The sequence below is a fragment of the Pezoporus occidentalis genome, unplaced genomic scaffold (assembly GCF_034315485.1).
Source record: "Pezoporus occidentalis ecotype Australia unplaced genomic scaffold, CSIRO_AGI_Poc_V1 ctg22, whole genome shotgun sequence".
NCBI classification, from domain to species: Eukaryota; Metazoa; Chordata; class Aves; order Psittaciformes; family Psittacidae; genus Pezoporus; species Pezoporus occidentalis.
Window position 1 is genome coordinate 309895 of NW_026914072.1, and position 21588 is coordinate 331482.

Sequence of the window (21588 nt, forward strand, 5' to 3'; positions counted from 1 at the left end):
GTAGAGGAATTAATTTTATCAAAATAAGTTGCTGTTGTCCTCAAAAGCCGATCAGTCTAGATAGAACTAGATATCTGTACGCTCACGAACATTGTGAGAATTTAGACCATTAAACATGCAATTCAAATTTTAATTCCTAGCTCCCAAGTGGAGTTTTGAAGTTTAGAGTTGAAGAATTGGTGGAGAGAGGGGAAGAGGGTTGGTGAGGGTTTTTTTTGGTCAGGTTTTGTTTGTTTGATTTTTGATCTGTAGACATTAGAAGTTACTTTTAAATACTTTGTTGGATTACTAGATACCAAAGCCTGATCCACCGACTGTGTATAGAGTTCTGGAATTACTAAAAGCAATCTTCACCACAGCATACTTCAACGGTATTTTCCCATGCATCCTAAAAATCAATTCATGTGAGTCATAAATCTGGGCTATAATATTGAAAATAAATGTTAACAGCTGCAAGAATTTTTTAACACTCTTGTAGACTGTCAAACTTTCTTTTGTTTACACCTTTATTCCGGTTTTATTCTGTAACTTCACACACTTTCTATTTATGTAACAGCAGATGTAGGTCTACTACTATATAGAAACCTATTCTTACGCATTTTTCCTTTAAAAAATCATTCTAAAATGCCACATGTTCCCTATTCTTTGTTTGTCATATTAAAGTATTTGTCAAAATTTACACAAAATAATTGACAAAACCCAGAACTGGCCTGTGTTTTATGTATCTCAACATCACACTTCAATTTTTTTGAACACAAGCTGTCAAGATTTCAACTGTTTAAGCCAAAGGTTATACAAATATTATAGCAACCAAAAGATCAGAAAACTCTGAATGTATTTCAATGTTCTTTTTGTTTTAGAAATGACTGTATGTGAAAAATAAAGATTATCATCCTCCAGCCACCCACTGGCAACTTTTATGCAAATTCCTGCAAAACAAAATATTTGAAAACAGACCACTTCATAAAATTCCTTATAGAAACAACAAACTAGTTTTCGACATGGCATGTTTCTTCTAGTAAGTTAAATCATAGAACCATAGAATAGTTAGGGTTGGAAAGGACCTTAAGATCATCTAGTTCCAACCCCCCTGCCATGGGCAGGGACACCTCACACTAAACCATCTCACCCAAGGCCTCGTCCAACCTGGTCTTGAACACTGCCAGGGATGGAGCATTCACAACCTCCCTGGGCAACCCATTCCAGTGCCTCACCATCCTCACAGTAAAGAACTCTCTCCTTATATCCAATCTAAACTTCCCCTGTTTAAGTTTTAACCGGTTACCCCTTGTCCTATCACTACAGTCCCTAATGAAGAGTCCCTCCACAGCATCCTTACAGGCCCCCTTCAGATACTGGAAGGCTTCTATGAGGTCTCCACGCAGCCTTCTCTTACCCAGGCTGAACAGCCCCAACTTTCTCAGCCTGTCTTCATATGGGAGGTGCTCCAGTCCCCTGATCATCCTCGTGGCCCTTCTCTGGACTTGTTCCAACAGTTCCATGCCCTTTTTATGTTGAGGACACCAGAACTGCACACAATACTCCAGGTGAGGTCTCACAAGAGCAGAGTAGAGGGGCAGGATCATCTCCTTTGACCTGCCGGTCACGCTCCTTTTGATGCAGCCCAGGATATGGTTGGCTTTCTGGGCTGCAAGCGCACACTAAAGCCAGCTCATGTTCAGTTTCCCATCCACCAACACCCCCAAGTCTTTCTCCACAGGGCTGCTCTGAATCTCTTCTCTGCCCAACCTGTACCAGTGCCTGGGATTGCTCTGACCCAGGTGAAGCACCCTGCACTTGGCATGGTTAAACCTCATGACATTGGCATCAGCCCACCTCACAAGCATGTCAAGGTCCCTCTGGATGGCATTCCTTCCCTCCAGTGTATCAACCGAACCACACAGTTTGGTGTCATTGGCAAACTTGCTGAGGGCGCACTCAATCCCACTGTCCATGTCAGCGACAGAGATGTTGAACAAGACCGGTCTCAACACCAATCCCTGAGGGACACCACTCGTTACTGGTCTCCAGCTGGACATTGAGCCATTGACCACAACTCTTTGTGTGCGGCCATCCAGCCAGTTCTTTATCCACCGAGTGGTCCACCTATCAAATTGATATCTCTCCAATTTAGAGACAAGGATGTCGTGTGGGACAGTGTCGAACTCTTTGCACAAGTCCAGGTAGATGACATCAACTGCTCTACCCTTGTTCATCAGTTCTGTTGCCCCATCATAGAAGGCCACCAAACTGGTCAGGAAGGATTTCCCCTTAGTGAAGCCATGCTGGCTGTCACCAAGCACCTTGTTGATTTTCATGTGCCTTAGCATGCCCTCCAGGAGAATCTGCTCCAAGATTTTGCCAGGCACAGAGGTGAGACTGACTGGTCTGTAATTCCCTGGCTCATCCATTTTCCCCTTCTTGAAAAAGGGGGTTATATTTCCCTTTTTTCAGTCATCGGGAACTTCACCTGACTGCCATGATTTCTCAAATATGATGGCCAGAGGCTTAGCAACTTCATTCACCAGCTCCTTCAGGACCCGTGGATGGATTTCATCAGGACCCATGGACTTGTGCACGTTCAGATTTTTAAGATGGTCTCAAACCAGATCCTCTCCTACAGTGGGCCCAAGGTCTTCATTCTCAAATACCACCAATGATCAAGGAAGGACATACCTTGCTCACAAAGCAAAGGAGCATTCCACTTCAGTGCTCTACTATATCTCAGTTTAAGTTATTTGAAGTGCGAAGCACAGGGGGGAAGACCAGAGTGACATGCAAATTCTTCCCCTTAATTTTAGTAATAAAAACTGCACTAAAGCTAAATACACATGTGCATATGGGTGGCCAGCGAGTTATGTTCACTGAGTGGGTATAGTGCATCAATGCTGTGTAATATTTTGTTACTTAATGTATACATAAAATGACACTCAATACAGATTGAGTGCAGGTAAACCTACCTACAGTTTTATACACACATCTATATGGAATTAGGTAGCTGTATTGAAATACATGTTATACATACATAAAACTTAAAATAACAAAATTGCATGTGTTCCTTTCATATTTTTGTTAGATATAAAACTTCTAAGAAAAGAAGTCACTAGTTTTATATAACTTTATTATTAGTCACAATTTTAAACATTAAAGACTCTTTGGGATTTTTTTCCTTTTCACTACCTTTCATCAGTCCACCTCTTTCAGAAGGAGGCTAGAGATCAATTATACAGCAGTATAACATAATTCCTAAAAGATATTTGTTTTATTTACAGCAGTGAGTAGCTTACAAGCACATGTCTGCTTTTCATCAAGATGACCAAAAATATTTAGAACACGGAGTTATTAGGAACACTTGGCAACCACAAGGCCACAATTAACAGTAATGAACGCTTAGCAGCAGTCAGAGCCTACCACAACAATGCTCCAAGAAGCTACATGGTTTCAATAAGGCACCTATGTGTGCCCAAACACACGCAAGCATGCCCTGCATGAACAGCAAATATTTTAGGACTGAACAGAGGCCCAAAAGGCCCCAGAAAGACGGAGACATCCATGAAGACTATAGAGTGCTCTAGCTGACAAATGTCGCAGAGACCCAACCAGGACTGGGGGGGGGGACACGGGGGGGGGACAGGACACACACACACCGCTCTCCTTATTCCTGCCAGGGAACTACTTGCTGTGACACCCTCATTCAGATTCAGTGTTGAATACTCTAGCGCTTACATTTGTGTCCACAAGGATATCACATTTTATCTATCTGTAAGTCAGATATGACCTGACTGAAATCAACATCGCTCAGACACAGACCAGCTGTGTCTGCAGTTTGGATAACATACCCTTTTTTTTTTTTCTGAAATGCCTACATTGCTATGTAAATGCCATGAAAAATCTGCTATAATATGCTAAAAGCTCTTCAAAATCATCACAGCTCTTAACATACCTACTTTTGCTGCTGCTGGTTTGTTTCGAGTGCTTTGGTTTCAACCATGCCATGCCTCAGCGAGGGCGAGAACAAGACGGTGGGTGCTGTGGGCTTGTCACCACAGCCCCACTGTGGGCCCCACAGCTGCAACCAGCCAGAGGAGGCCGCGGCACTGCTGCTCACATGTATTCCTGCTTATTCTTGTATTAAACCAAACTCCCCACTATTATTTGACAATTGTAATAAAATATTAAGCAGAGACCCTTAAAACAAGGCTGAATCCTCTGCTAACTGCACAGAAATGTAACAAAGACATAATCAATATTCCCACAGTCTGCAGCCTAGAAAAGTAATACCTATGACATGTTGTATCAACAGAAAGGAGGGTACTTTCACATATTCATTATGGCATTTTTGATTCCTTTACATGTTAGCAGTCAGAAACCTGTGTAACCAAGGGATTCCCTGCAACCAGAGCACTCAAGATGATGTATGCTCGAGATGCACATTCATTCATACTGTGAACAGGCTGTGATCATGGCGGGACTTGTAGATTATTTTAACTTCTACATTACTACCGAGTTTATATTTATGTGTATCAGTGTATATATATTTTTCTATTATAGCAGCCATAGATACCTGTATCACCCTTGTGCCTCATGTGTGCACACACATACGTACATACACAGAGGACAGCAAGTGTGTGAACACAACACATTTTGGTGAGCAGCTGAGAGAGGGAGGCTGAAGGCAGATGTAGGTATGGACAGCATGGCATGGGACTCATTACTGCTAATGCCTATTTTTCCTTTCTTAAAGTAACAGTCTCAAGCAATAATTATGGAGGGTAGGTCCAAGCAGAAGTCACAAACACTTTCACATTAACATAAGTAGGGTCTCTGAAACCTGCAGGGAAACACCAATTTCGGAAATGCCCAGGGTTATTTCTGAACATCTCCACTGGTACAGCACCAGTGTGAAAAGCAGCTATGGTTTTCTGCTGCCTCATTTCCTCATTAAAACCACAGAGGCAGTTTTACTTGGCTTGAGACAAACACCTTGGTACCTGGACATGCAGAACGAGCCAGGCAGCTCCGTGGAGATCACTGCACAAATAAATTTCCCCAAGTGATGCAAGGAAGAAATTCTTTCCTGTTAGGGTGGTGAGGCGCTGGAATGGGTTGCCCAGGGAGGTTGTGAATGCTCCATCCCTGGCAGTGTTCAAGGCCAGGTTGGAAGAGGCCTTGGGTGACATGGTTTAGTGTGAGGTGTCCCTGCCCATGGCAGGGGGGTTGGAACTAGATGATCTTAAGGTCCTTTCCAACCCTAACTCTTCTGTGATTCTATGAAAAAGGAATTATTTGGACAGTGCCTTCTCATGGAGAGTCCAAGCCAAATGCAGAATGACTACTGCTATACAAGATGGTCATCTCCCTTGATACCTGCAAGTAGGTAACTGTGGACTGGTCTTCTAGCAGCAGTAATAAAGCTAAGAAGTTTGCAACCTTCAATAATAGCAGTATGCATACACCTGCTTCATGAATAAGTACATGGGCAATCCCACAAAAAGCTCCATTTTCAGGATTTCATGAAAATATGCCTGTGAATGGATTTTTCATGGGCTGTTTGGCCATTCAGTGAGATGGGATGGCTGTAACAGTATGCTCCTCAGAGAAAAAAAAGGAAAAATAAACACAGATCAGCAATACAACCTTTGATAATGTACTTTTTTTCCTAGATAAATTATGTGAGCACCATCAGCTCAGCTATGTCCTATGATATTCTAGTATCTTGCAACTTCTTGAGAATGAGAAAGGTCATCAGAAAGATTCAGAAAGAGCAGCTTCTTTTATTAAGTCCAGAACATTATAGGTGAACTCCTGAAAAGTCAGCAGGATGGAAAAAAAACTGTTATTTTTACTTCTTGGGTAATAAACCATGGACCACAGAAACTATATGACTGTGCCCGTTGTGACAATACGGAATTAAATCTGGAAGTTTAAAGTCCAAGCCTTAAATAGTGGAATCTCCATTCTTTCACTTAAATAATATCATAACTACATCTAACAGGATGAAAAAGATTGAATTGTTAATAACTAATAAATTAATAGAATTATGTCCCTGTTAAACTACAGTGACTTCTCTTTATTATGTATTTTCTATGCTCTAAAAGACCTTAAAATACTTTCAAATATTACTACTGTTCAAACATTACTCTGACAGTCTTTACTTGCAAGAGTGCAAATCAAAGTAACAAAAGGCAGGCCATGTCTGAAAGGAGAGAAATCTACTATTAGCCTCTGAAATATAGACATTTAGCAACATAGTTTTCTACATAAAATATGAGAAATACTAGTTCATTGAACCTTTATATACATACACATACGGCTTATTTTCTCTCAGGAGTAATAAAATATTTCTTGTTATTGGAAAGTATTTGCAAACCTCTGAATTCTGAGAACTCACAATTTTTAAATTTTATCTGGTGGTAGAACACAATACAACAGTTACTTGAATAAGAAAAAAATTTAATACTAATTATAAAATGCCATTGGTTTTAATTTTGCATATTAAAGATTCTTTCTACACAGATTGTATAGTTAAGCGCTAGAAAGCGACCTTTATTATACCAAACTGATGCAGAAGAGTCATGAGCAAAATTTTACAGGCATAATTAACCAGTAATATCTTTAGTCTGCTTTTGGCAATTGCTGGAGAACAGATGCTGGCCCAGATATACTTCTGTTGTAACCTAACACAGGTTAAATTCTTAATTTTGCTCTGGTTGCTACTAAGACTTCCTACAGTTGTTTCTCATATTGTATATTGTAAGTATACTTTTAGAGCGCTCAGTATACTCTATTTGAAAGATGAACATCTGTTTTTTGCAAGTACGGAAAGCCCTAGAGATCTATTGGAAGCTATCTAAAGCACTAGAACGTTTAATAATTTGTCTACACCACCACATATTCACACAGATGTGAAACTGGCCTTAAAACAGCATTCATGACTTTGTAGGCTGTCAGATCAAATCACATCATTAGAAGACCTTATCCATTTCCTACAGCTGAAGAAAAGAATTTTGAAAGCGTTTATGCATTTAATAGTTTTTATGCACCTTATTCCCACTCTAACCACATTTAGTTTAGGTAGTCCAGATGTCTGGGGCACATGTGTTTTCCAATTTGACCCAAATTTGCCAAAGCATTAATATGAAGTTAGGCAATATTAATATGTGACATCTTACAGAGGCAATGTGATATTGCAACACTGTAGGCTTGTAGTTTTTCTTTTTAAATGGAAAGTTTTATCTGTCCTAACCACTAAAAGAAGCTTCTTCACAGTCCTCTGAAGAGAACCTTTCCCCATCTTTTTTTTCTTTCAGAAAGCCTTACTGTTACTGTTACTTTATGCAAGTTGTTTGGAATATCTTTTCATCAAGTACTCTCCACCTACACCAGGGAAGAAGTTACAACTTTCAACCCTTTTTGCCTTTACTGCCATTTTATCAAACTAAGTGCTACTGTGTTTCAAAATAAGAATTCACTTGGTGCTGCCAGAAGGAAGTAAGAAACAATTGAAAATCTGGACAAGTTATGTTGTTTCTAATAAATTAATGGAGAAGCATGCAAATTGAGCCTTGAAATTGGCTTTGCTATTATTTCTTAACAAGTATTAAGGATACAGTGTGCTGCTAGAAATGTAATTACACAGAACAAATACTTCTCTGGTAAAAAGCAGGCTTCTTAGGTGTAAAAATGTTAAGCAGCCTTTCCTGAAATGTCAGAGAAAAGCATTACATTACAGAAAATTAAAGAGAAAAAAACGTTCAAAACAGAAATTTTTGTGTAATTGCAAATAATTCTGATGTAAACTCAGAAGCAGATAGCAAACATGATGGAAATAGTTTCTAGAGAAATAATTTCACCTTTTTCTCATTGCTGTGCCATCTGCATGCATAAATTGTCAATCAATATATTAAGCTTTTGCAACACTGTAGACGGTTATTAACAGTAATTTTAGTTATATAACATATGGAACAAAACATAATGCTTCTGCTTTGCTATCACACATATTAATCAATATCACAGATATTAATCAAGTTTTGCCAGCTCTAGAGAAATCAGTGAGCTATCACCCTCCCTTCCTTCCAGTTGCACAATGGCTAGAGATTGGATACTGAGGGAAATACAGTCTAAGTATTTTTTTTGCTAAAATAAAGCAGCTGTTATCTTGAAGCAACGGTGTGAGTAATTTATTCCTCTTCCTTAATCTATTCCAAAGTACTGCGGTAGCAGACACGTCTCACCAGATACAATGATACTGGCCACAATATGCACTGTGGGATTATTGCTAAAATTTTGTTAACATACTGCTTTTCATCCTTAAAACAAGTGTACAGAAGCTCTAAAAAAAGCGTATAACCTTTATTTTTATGGACTCTAGTAAAATAAGAGAATAAATTCTATTAAAAGAAAAAAAAACCTAACACTAGACAAGCAGGAAAATCTTTAATAGTAACAGAGGGATATGCAATAAACTTGCAGAATGCAATCTTCCCGGTTTTCTAGTATGTGCACTGTTCCCGGTAAGACAAAGAATTCAGCACATGACAGTAATGCAGTTTCTTGTTCAAAAGACACTTTTCAGATATGGTCAACCTATATCTCTTGAAATACTATGGTTTGCAACAATTCACATTATCAGTAGCAGAGGTTTGGTGGCTGAGGAGCATCACATTTCGTATCCACACGAGCAAGTGAGCCAGCAAATACTGGTATTTCCCAGGGAAAACCACCAGGCACACACATGCCAGATCAACCCAGCATGTATAGTAGAGAGCCAGGGCTATGTCCAACCTATCGAGTCTGCTTGGCGCCTTCCCTTCCTCTCAGCTTTTGTATCAGCCCCCTGGTCACAGCAATATTTTAGTTTGTATCTTATGAATGCTAACAGGAACATACAATAACACTAACAGAAAAATCTGTGGCTAGATGTTCAGTAGTATGACTGAGACAGTTTCTACAACTCCAATAGTTCACTGAGGTCTTAAAGCAGTACTGCAATCTGACTCTCTCTCAAAAACTCAATTGTAATTAATGCGGTATTTCCTTAAGGCTTGAATACATCTCCAGCTAAGACCACATTTCTTTAATTATATTTTTGTATCTTTTTAACAGACACAGTTTAAGTGACTTGGTCTTATGACCTGCAACTAACAGAATTCTCTCTACAGCAAAATGCTGACATGCTGAGTCCCACTGCAGCAAGGGCAAACTTAACTTGTGGATAATGTATTTTTTTCTGATACAGGGAAGCTCCAAAATGTCAGAATTTACATGCTGTTCCAAATAGTAGAACTGAACAAAGTGAACAAATTATAAAACATCCTTTTATCTTAATATATCATGCTTATAACTTCATAAATCATTTCATACACCATAAAAGTAGATGTTCTAAATACTTGCTTCCAACTAGCTGCCCAGTGTCAGAAGTTCAGATGTTTTCATATTGGCTAAGCTGACACCTAAGAAATTGAAATTTCCATTTTATATTTTCACAGATATGAAAACAATGTTGAGGGGAAAATGCCTCCTGACCGGATCTGTTTCCTCTGTATGATTTATGTTCGTTAGTTCTGTTGGCGAAAAAAGAACCAAACAAAGCAACAAAAAACCCACAAAACAACCAAACCCTATTCTAGTTTAACTTCAGGAACACTGCAGACACATTCATTTCTATGAACATTAAGGTCCTTTTTGGATCTTCAAAGCACTGGAAAGAAAAACAATATTTTTCTCCTTGAGAAAAATTCGATGTTATTGCTTTATTAAAGGTGATGTTAGCATTTCTTTCCTGAGCAAAGGAAATTCCCTCAACTCCCCATTTTCTTCTGCCATCTATTTTGTACTAAGATATGGGAAATAAAGGGGTTTTAAATCCCATGAACAATCAAAAAAGTGGAAACAACATCTAGACAATCCTGCTTTCTGGTTTGAAAGGAAATTTCTAACTTGAATACACAGCAGGTCAGTATTCCACTGGTCACTGGGCAGAGAAATACAGTTTCAGATAGCCTCAGAGTTGTAAGCAAAACCAGAGTTGGAAGTTAACCTTAAAGTTTGGAAAAGGCCAATGGTTGTGACAAAAAAGGGACATTCCAGTACATGCCCTACAATTTCAGCCAGCTGACTTCAGTTATCATCTGCTAACTGCAGGTAACTTTACTCCAAAACCACTGCTCTGGCAAAGCTGAATTTTGTTCCTAACAGCAGAAAAGCATCTACTGTGAACAAACAAGAAATACAACAGAAAACAAATCTTACACTTGATGGTGACCTGAGGTAGCATTTGCTCAGTCAGTGTTAATTTATAGCTATACATAACATATGAAATATGTTCACACGACGACAAAGAGGACAAACTTGAGTTTTTTTTAAACTGAGCAGTGGGTGATACACACTTCAGGAGGTCTAAGTAGCAAATGACCTGGAAAACCTAACACCCATTTATCAAGAAAGTAATCCAAGCCATTAAGGCAAATCACTTCAATACTTAAAACAGTAAGTTATATCTACATTGTCAATAACAGAAAGAGTTTTCTTTCTGGTTTTTTTTTTTTTTTATCACGCAGATCTGTATAGACCTGCCTAATATCTTAAATCCAGTCAAGTAGCTTCTGCTACAACACTAAGTACATCAACTGTCCTTTAATTTTTTTGCTTTTCCACATCTTTCGAAACAATTTTTTGCTTATCATAATAGCAAAACAAAGACAACCAAAGAACACAGCTTTCACACACTGTACCTGCAAAGCACAGTTCATCATTCGCACAATGTAGTCGAACTGCTGATGGTCCAGTATTGCTCGATTTTGTTTAACATGCAAGCCTAATTCCTGTGTCAGGCAGTGCCGAGCTGCCTTTCCCTTTAGGGCTCTCAGAGCTGCAGGCAGGGTCTGGAGAGAAGAAAATCTGCCTTTATGAAAAGGAAATTGAATGGCACCATTCATACTGAATATAATTAATTCTTTATTAAGAAACTCCAAGTGACAGTATATTAAACAATAACTTTGGAAATGACTCATTAGCTTGAGTATCACCCTTTCACATAATGGTTGATTTAGCTAGAGTCATTAAGTAATCAATTCTTCCCTTTTTTTTTTCTAATGCATTAAACGGTATTTCTCACCTACATCTGCAAATAGAAATGACTGAATACAGACAGACATCGAGTGGATTTGAAATCAGAAATTGATTATTCTGCATGAAAGCAAGCGCGCTACTCTGTACCAGCCAGGCCAGGCCTCAAGTTAGCATATCAAGGACAACCAGCATGTTTTTTGAAAAGCATTGAATGACAAAGGGTTTTAGAAGTGGCATACCTCTCACAGCAATGAGGTCACAACACTGTCATACAGTTTACCCTAGGACAGTGCCAATAGAATATTTATGCCAATGTTTTAAAGATGCAGCAAGTGCTACATCAGTGATTATCAGCTGTGGCCCTTTAGACTAGATTTAATGGGTAGTAACAGATGAATAAGAAAAGTCAGCCTATTGTCTTATCTAAGGGCAAATTTACCATTCAGGGGGACAAAAAAAATACTGACTTTTTCCAAGTGTGTGTAATTTAAAAAATATTAAATACTACTGTATTACACATGCATCAAAACTCTTTAAAAAGAGATACATATTTTATTAGAACTCCCATATACATTTCCATAATATAACTTGTAAATCAAAATCACCCGTTTTCTCACTGAGCTGCGTAGCCTCAGAGATGCATGGGTGATACTTCTCTGACAAATATTAAAAAAGTGCTTAAAATTATTTTACAGTCATTTTCGTATGTAAGATTAGATTTCAGTGTAGGTTCTAGAATCAGTAATTGAAAACTCTATGGACAGAATCTGTAAAACCTGGCAACTTAATAATTTGAAAAACTAAGCACGTCAAGGATGACAACTCACTAGTACATTTAAGTAAAGATAAACATGGCAAATGTTTACATTCATCTCTGAGTTTTATATAATTACTGATTTTTAAAACAACCAAAACTTACGGTACTGAAAAGTTAAAAAAAGCATTGGTTGATAAACACTTAAATGTCTGTGTATGCCTTTTGTTTGCAGTCCTCCCAGTCTATACTGCTAGAGTAATACACTGCTTTAAAAACAAATTATGTGGACAATACTATTTATAATGGTAACATAAAGCAGAAAAAACAGCTTCAACACACCCATGTAGTATTACAAACAGGTTTTCAAATCCATTAGCCTCAGATTACACCCAGTATTGCATTCATATGACTAGTTTTACTGCTTACTTCATTCATTTAAATGGTTAAAATAATCATTAGCATTTGAAACAAGACTTCAAAATGTACTTTGTGACAAGGTCAGTCTCCATTTGCTCATTAACAGAACAAGCTTATTTGGGAAAGTTAAAAATTCATTTTATTACCTTTTCAGTCTCCAAAAATTTGTTTTCAAAAATGAATGAGATGCAACTTCTAACAACTTCCAGCCTTTGTGCACTGTTGAAAACTGTGCTTCCTTTTTCCATTATGGAAACTAACAAAGAAAAAGAAGAATATATATCCGTGAAATGTCTTCTGCAAAGCCACAAAGACCTGAAAGTTCTTTTAAAATAAAATAAAAAATGTGCCCTCAGTTTTGGTCTGTGAAGCAAATTCCATTAGTAGGCATATAGAGGTAGGAACATAAGATCCTAAATCTTTGGTTTCCACATACTGTCTGAAGAAATGAGTGCTCTGAATTTTAAGTACAGCAGCTGATTTTCTTTACTACTTGTTCTATTTGTCTCATACAGAGATTCCAACTTCTAACATATTAATGAAATATATAAAGAGAAATTATAATAGATATATATTTATATACGCTTGTGTTCTGCAGTGAACTACATAGCCTTGCATATTTTGTAGCAGTTGATAACTATTTTTTTCCTAGAGAATTCCTTGGCCATGGCAAGAATTTTGTGACAGACATATTCTCATACCTAGACTCCAATTTGCTGATATCAAAAGACTGTTTTCTGAATGCAGTGTTTATTTAGCTCCGAATTTTCAAGAGAATTCAGAATGGAAGAGCTAACATACTCTTTTCCTCTTTGGTATCAAATAAATAAATTATAAATGCAGAATATGCCCTTCTTGTAGATAACAATGAGCTCCAATAACCAAGGATTTTGACACACAGGACAGCAGAGAGTATGAGTGTGAGAGCTGTTCCTTGGGGGGGGTGGGATGGGGACGACAAAACCAAACTAAGAGTCAACAGCAAAGGCAGGTGAACAGAGTTTATCCTATTCTTAGTAAACATAAAGAGAAACAGGCCTAGAACAGGCCTCAAGAGGCCATCCAGTTCATCCTGCTGTCCCTAGACAGGATCAAGTGTATTTATGTTACTTCTCATGTTTGTCTAATATGCTCCCAAAGTTCTGTGATAACAGAGGCTCCATGGCTTCACAAGAAATCAGTTCAACTGTCTCACAATTCTCATTTTTCCATACAAATAACTCTATTTTCATGCTGCAATTAAATCCATTATTCCTTATCACTGCAGATTATTCCCTTTCTTTTAACAGCCTCTTAAGTAATTGAAGGCTGCTATTATGTGTTCCCTTAGTCTTCTGGTTTTTAGTCTAAACAATTCTCCATCTTTCCTTCTAGGTCACATTCTCCAGACCACTGGTCATTCTTGTTGGTTGCTTCTGGACTCGCTCCAACAGAACCAAAAATGGAGACAGTCTTCTAGTGTCCAAAAATGGATACAAACAGTCCAGCGGAGTTCTTACTGAGTACAACGAAAGGATTTCTCCATGGGTTCACTGACTGTACTCCTGTTTATACATGCGACTGAGATGTTTGTCTTTTTTTGCAATAGCTTGATACGGTTGGGTCATGTTTGCCCTACAATCACTGTAATTCCCAAATTAGTGTCTGAAGTTGCCTAGTCAGCTGATCATGCCCATGCAATACCTTATCTGAAGAAAGGCAGTAGAGAAATACAAAATTCAGAAACTAGACTTCTAAGTTTTCAAGATTGATCTGAATTCTAATCCCATCCTTCAAAACTTTTGCAAGCTCTGCTTAGCTTCATGTGTCCTGCAAGTTTACTAAACATACTTGTTTATGCCATCATTCACATCAATGAATATGACTATGACACAGAATTTTTCTACCATTAAAATGAATTTGACAGGCCTACAATGTCTACACCTGCTCATCATATTTAAATATAGGTATATTTATTTTGAGACAGAGAATATGTTTGTTCCTTGCCTTTTCCCAGTAATTTACATGTCTTCCACTACTGTCAAAGAAGAAATCCTAACAGTTCAAAGCATGGTTCAGCCAGTCCTACAAGTAACCTATGGTGATATTCATCAAACCTAGGTGAGTAGACAGTATCTAATTTAATAGTTCAATTTAACTCAGATAAACTTTTTTTGTTGTTAGTAATTATGTCACTATGGATATCTGATCTCTTAGTAAAGGCTGATACAAAAGGGCTTTCAAAATTGCAAAGTCAAACTGGCAAGTCTATGTACTGAAGTTCACCAACATCACTAAAAATGCAGTATTAATTTGAGTTTGGGAGCAACACATTGCAGTCATGTTAATTTTTGTTCAGCTCGTGAGATAGGATGACAAATAGGTAAGTCAGGGAAGGAGTACACATACCAACAGGGGGACCAGCTGGAACAACACACTTCTTGTCCCCACGAGTGGCAGGGGGGGCACCCTGACTCCTTGCAAGGCCTTCCTGGAGGAGCTCCTGCACCCGGCACTCATTGATCCGAGGGAAAGGAAGGATGTGAACCCGCAAGTGGGAGCCCTCCGTGGGCCGTGGCACTTTCTGAAACGCCATGTGGGGACTGGGATTCTCCTGCAGGTCAAAAGCAAAGGTTATACACAAATGTGTTATACAGTGTTACCATCTGTATTATTCAACTTTATTACTGTTTTGTGTAGCTGTCATACCTGAATGATTAAGAAGCAGAGTATCTAATGCAGCTCACTAATATAATGTTTCATATTCATATCACCCTGATTCATTACCTGTAATACTTCCGACTTAAGGGCTTTTACAAAATATTTTTTGCCAAAATGAAAAATCCAAAAAGAAAGAGAGCAAAAGAAAATTACTGCTTAGGTTGATTATATGCAGCTTAATGAATATTTAGGACTCAAATAGTTTGACAATCAATCTCTTCATTAGAGAGAGAGTCAAAGAGTACTAAAACATATAATCTCTTCACTGAGTACTGAGAAATATTCTCATCTTAAGACTATGAAGTAAAAATTAATTTTTGTACCATGTTGTATTAAACTCACTAGACACCAATTTTCTATCTTCTGTATGTCCCATAAAAATACATCACAAAGCTGAGTGTTTGCACTAAAAAAAGAATAATTAAAGAAGTTAATATATGTGATCAAAGAGAGTAAGCAATATGCCCAAACTACAAGGAAAATAAAAAAGCTGTCACATCAGATTTTGGGATGTTCACACAGGATAGGAAAGACTTTTATTGTTATAAATCTATCAGCATTTCCACTGTGAATGTAAAGGTTTGCCTGAATGAATCTCCACTCGCTCTTTCATGGTCTGCAATTAGCAGCCCCAAAGAAAGTTCTTATCCTTGCTTTTGGGTTTTCTTGCAGAGGTCTTCAGAAGTGAAAAAAAAAATAAAAATCAGTTTTACATTGCATCTTCTGTATCTGGTGTTCAGTTATCAGAAAGACCACACACATCACAAACCACTAATTTTCACTCAACTGCCTGCAAATTTATTTTAGCTTGTTTAAAACACACTTTCCAGAAAGATATCCTGAAGACAACAGGATATGAAAATTCACCATTTCTTTTCATTTTTTTCCCTCAAATGGTTGATAGTCTTTTCTATTTGTGGGTTGTTTTTTTGTTTTTTTGTTTTTTTGTTTGTTTTTCTTTTAACTCCTGGCTTCAGGCTGTACTTCTTCTGAAAGACAGCTGAGATCCACAAGGATTCTACCACCATTCACAGGATCACATCTCACATCTTGGGGAGTGTAACAATCAAACAAAATAGGATGTTTTCAGCTTTCCATTCATATACCAGGGGTTATCATAGATCATGCTTTAATTTACTGTTATGTAACTTGACTCTATGCTATTACTTATTATTGGCTATAGACCACTGCCAAAGAGTGCTCCTCAATCAATTAGATTTCTGTTGTACAAGCACAACTAGCTTGCAATAAAACCTGCAAACAGGAGTTAGTTTGAAACTTTCGTTTAAGGGAGCAAAAGGCAACAAAGGGATCAAATGCATCAACTTGAGAAATAGCAGTCAAAACAAACCAGCTACTTAACCATACAAATTCTCTGCAGAGGAAAGTTAAATAAACCAAGCCAAAAACCTAGCCAGGAGGATGAGAGCAGCAGATGCCAAGAGAAGCAAGGCAGAGAAAGGGAACACAATCTCAGCAGGGGGTAACAGATGACACAGAAAAAGCCAGAAAGGGAGTGTAACTATTCCACATTCCATTTCATGAAGAGAGATCCAGAGGAAATACAGAGTTACTTTAATCTTGGACATTACAAATATGCCAGCTGTATACTCTCTGAGGAACGTAGGTCTAATGTCTTCAACTACTAAAGCAGTATATGCCAAAAACTTGTCTAGATTTTCCACTTGTACCAGCTAGACTAAAACAAACATTATCTCCCTTATCTCTCTGTTACAAACTTTGTCTCCATAATGTATCTAGACTGTCACAGCTACAATATTATTAAAACTGTGGACAAGATGTCAAAATACGTCATGCAGTGAGTTTAAAATCAGGTGGCTCTATGCATAATTTACAGAAGCAATGTTACTCATCACAGTGCTTTATTCAAAGATAGGTGTACGCGTAACTATCAAAAATCTGACTTGTAAATGCACTAAGCCATTTACTTAGTGAAGTAGGAAGCTCATCACAATGATATACTAAATCACATCACAAGAAATGACATAAATGAATTAGTTTTGACACTGATTTTAAGAAATAATAGAAATAAAAAGTTCCACATATGCACACTTACTTATGCTTTACACGTCCTTTCATTCTAAGTAGAAAATAGAATAAGTCCAATATTTATCATTAAAAGAATGCTCTAGAATGAGGAGATATACTATTGAATAAATAATATTCTATTACAAATGAAATCTCATAGATGAAATGAATCTATGTAACAAAAATTCTGATGCCTGATGTTTCTCTTCATTTTCCACAAGATACATACTCTAAGTCTGAAGTGTCAGTGTAAGGATACCAGTGTTAATATACTCCAGTAAGTATGCCATAACACACAGGGACAGGAGACAACATTTCACACCCACTGTTACATGTGAAACGGTTTTAGTCCACAGTGATGTATTTGCCCTCTCTTCCAATGGCTGCTATCATCAAGTTAGATTAAGATGTGTATTTATTTAATAAATATACATACTATTTAATTCAGAAAAAGTGTAACAGTCATTTGGCAATTTCAGAGGAAAAGAGAGATGATGCACATGAGCGAGTCTGAAAACAGACACACGAGTTTTGCAACTAAGGACAATATTAAAGCCAGACTAATCTCATTTAACACCCCTTACTATTCACACATTTAATTTACTTGAAGTACATAGACGTACTTTTCCATCCAAAAATCTTCTGTGAAAAGAGATGCACTGGCTGTTAATTTATTTCTTATGGAAAAGATACTAATTTTACCCTAAACAAAAATTACAGTGACAGTGAAAAAAATCCTTAAAGGCATTCATGGGGGGCACAGGGAAGACAGACATATACAACTCAAAAGAAACCCCAAAACACCCCAGGACATAACAATATTTGGTAAATCTTGTGGGATATTAGTAGAAGTGTACATGTAAACCATAGTTTTGGGGAAGAGGGATACAGAATAGAAAGAATGACAAAGATGTTAACTGATTATGTAGTAGATATTGCTCTGTGGAGTCTGAAAAACCACAGGAAGTCTGTGTGGGTGGGGGGAGATTAGGTGATGCCCCCCCCCGAAAGAGAACAACAAAGAAAACCCACAAAACCAGCTAATGAATGGAAAGAGAAGCAACAAGTAACATAAAGGAGCATGATAGGAAGACAAGAATGAAACTGGAAATGGTATTCCAGGAAACCTAGAGTTCAAGAAATAGGATGTAAGAAATAGCACTTGCTGAGCACACAAACTGTAGGGACCGGGTTGCACAACAAAAAAGGTCTGTGGAAAATACCTATTATGCCAAACTGGATGTACAGTTTTCACGTGGAAAACTGTCTAGAGGCATGGACAGGTTGCAGCAGAGAATATAACAGTTGATACAAGTTATGTGAATACTGACAAAAAAAAAAAGTAAGTAGAAGTACCTATACACAAATTAGTATCAGCATTAATAAATCAATATCACTATATTGAACTTCCACCAATGTACATCACACGTACAAAATTGATGACACTTGAAGTTCCAAACTCTTCCTTCGTAATGTACACAAGACTAACAGAAGCAGTCACTTTCATTTTCATACACTGGATCAATCTCAGAAGTAAGAAGTTTCAATATTACTACCTCAAAAGTGCAGCAGATAGAGTAAACTTACATTTTTGAAGAGCTGTTCTGCAAGTTCTCTAACATGCTTTATCATTTTTGGTGGATTACCCTCCTCAGCTTTAATTCTTTCAACTTCAAAGGCTACCAACTTAAAAAATAAAAAAAAGTTTACAATTCAACTAAAAATAATTTCTTTTGTATTTAAATCATGAAATTTTAATCTTACATTGAAATTCAGCAAAGAAAACTGAACACTGGAAAATGTGCAATGTCACATTGCTCTGGAACATGAGATATTTTCACTTTCATACACAGCTTCTGTTACCAGACTTTATAGTCCTACCAAATACAGAGATTCCTATGTACCTAAAGCATTCCTTTAACATTTCTAATATGACAATCCATGTTTCTTATATATACTACTACTAAGCAGAATTAATACCAAACTCTATTTGTATTCTACATTCAAATAAAAACCAGAACAGAAAAAATATGGCATTACTTAAAAAAAAAAAAAAAGTTTGTCCCAGTTTATATTCTTGGGTATGTGTTTAATTTAATATTTCTCAATTACTTTTTTCAATGTTTCTAAGAATATAATTAAATTACTCAAAATAGTTCTGTACTACCACATGTGATGCATTACAAAGTTCCAAACCTGACAATAGGAGCAGCATTACCACGATTTACACATCTGTTTAACTTCATATATATGAGCAGGGCATAATTTTATGGAAGTAAGCTGGAAATGTATACTTAGTAGAAATTGGAATTTAAAAGACTAATATAAACTTTAATAAACAATGAGGATACAGAAGCAGTTCAGTATTTTTTTACATGCTGAAATATCATAGGTACATTTTAATTTACTTAGGTATATATAGGAATAGTTTTCACCTCATCAAAAAGATCACAGGCTCTGAAAGGAGGACCCCTCTCTGACACAAAACCAGCAAATGCCATTCCATTGAGCACTTTGGTTAGAAAGTCATTCTCAATTAAGCCTCGTTTGCCCAAGAAGGCTGCCTGCAATAAAGAAAGAAAAAAATGTATGTCTTTCATCAGTATCAAAACTACACTCAGTTATATACTGGCAGTTAAATATTTTCACCAGCTTCTACTAATAGGTGGCACATTGTAATGAAATCTTTTCTATTAGCTAGTATCTTTTTACACCTAAATTCAGGAGTGAACAGGAAGTTCGATGCAAACATTTTAAAAATCTCACAGATAATAAAACAGAAAACTAGTACTTCCGAGTATTGCATTCTAATTCAATACATATGTTTTCAAAATTCCATAATGATTGCTCATGTTTATTTGTATTCAATGTTAATATTAATGCTATTTCACATTTCATCACTGTCCTTGCAATTAGTCCCACTAAAATGCACTGATATAGTGTTATGTCAGAATGCTATGCCTACCACGTGTAGATTGTTTTATTTTTTTTAAACTTTAACACTTGTTCAAAAGGTAAGCTCACAGGATTAACACGACACTAGCTAAATATACAGAACTACTTCTCTTTTACCTTATGGAAATGAATCACTGGCTCAGCATGGATTCTGATCAGCTGAAGACATGACCGGTATCCTTGGAAAAGTTGTGCAAATAGTCTAAGGAAGATTGCTCGCACTTCTTTGTCCTGTAAGCAGTAACTGAATGTGCTATCAAAACATTTTTGCACTTTAAACTTTTCCACACATTTATATAAAGCCATCTGAGAAACGCCTACAAAGTCATCAAACAATGTAGCAGTATAGCATAGGCAGATACTTTTACACGTATGAAGTTCTCTTACGTGAGGCTACAGTTTTACTGACCTGTCCTCAGATAGCAATGATAGATCTAGTACATATGCACCCCTTTACTCCTGCTGACCTTCTTTTGCCTGCACAACAGGCAATGCAAGTGTAGCTTTTGGGGTAGTCATGTGGTGAACCACATGAAAGAACTGCCATAAGAGAAAACTGCTTCTAAATAAAGGAAAGAGGGTACTTTAGCTTGGATTTACCCCTTAAAATAAGTAGGGTTCTGCAGCACTGCACAAGCAGTGCCATTGGTGTGGGCAGGGGAGCATGGAACCTTAGAAGCCTAAGATGGCACTGCTGCTGCTGTGACAACCAGGCTAAAAGTATTGCAGGCATCACTACAGACATTCGCTGTGGCTCTGCCAGCTGAGGAGACTGCTCTAAGTTTGCTCAGCTGCCTGTCTAGGACTCTTCAAATTCATGCCTTCGCTTGCCAACCTACTGCCGCCAAAATAAGCCAGGGTTCTGGATCTTTAAAGATGTGGTAGATCTTTAATGTACTGGTATATTTTGATTTAAATGACTAAGAAGGTGCTTACATAGACATTGACAGATTGATGGAAATGCTGTGAACAGCTGGGGGCAGACTTGGGGCAGTGACATCTCCAGCTGGCCCAGATGCAAAGATTGTGATCAAATCCTGTGTTACCCATGTTACTTTATTTTAGCTCAAGTACCTTCACAGATTACAGTCATGTTTAAAACCTGAGGTCCTAAAAATTGTTTTATGGTGTCTTAAAGAACGCTTTAAACAAACTAACTTTAAAAGTTATGCACAGCAAAGAATATTAAATTAAATAATTGGGTAAACAGCTGATTAGCTAATCAAGTAAATACAACCTAAGTTAAAGCTTGTAATGACATTTTAAAGAAACAAATTTAGGTATATGTAAGATTCTATGAAGCTGTCCTGTTGGGATATTTTACTAGATGCCTCTATATTCTTCACTGGAACATGATAACTTTTATTGTATTTGTAACTTAATTTTGGAGGGACTCACTACTGAGATTATCATTTTCTTTGTGTCCAGGATTTTAACAGGTACATTTGTCCCCCGACATTTTGAACTACTTGAAAACATGGCTGTTTCTTTCAGATATAACAAAATTCTTATTTTGATACAAAATTATATTTATTTATAACCTCACTATTCAAAGTGAGATCTTAGCTGACTCCTGCCATTAGTTAAATGGATTACATCCCCTGTCTTCACTAATGAAAAAAAAAATCTATGCAAGAAGT

General features: G+C 37.2%; 1 protein-coding gene across 8 annotated transcripts in view; it reads right to left on the minus strand.

The window, feature by feature from the left end:
- Positions 1-21588, minus strand: part of SBF2 (SET binding factor 2) — a 260675-nt gene that overhangs the window by 86665 nt on the left and 152422 nt on the right. For 7 of the 8 annotated variants that reach the window (XM_062620140.1, XM_062620136.1, XM_062620144.1 and 4 more), the window contains 6 exons: positions 20066-20179; positions 19429-19557; positions 18581-18679; positions 14633-14837; positions 12391-12500; positions 10734-10883 (listed from right to left, as the gene is read on the minus strand). In XM_062620140.1, the coding sequence (XP_062476124.1) occupies positions 10734-10883; positions 12391-12500; positions 14633-14837; positions 18581-18679; positions 19429-19557; positions 20066-20179 (807 nt within the window). The remainder of the gene's footprint in view (positions 1-10733; positions 10884-12390; positions 12501-14632; positions 14838-18580; positions 18680-19428; positions 19558-20065; positions 20180-21588) is intronic. The other variant, XM_062620143.1, reaches the window with a different exon arrangement.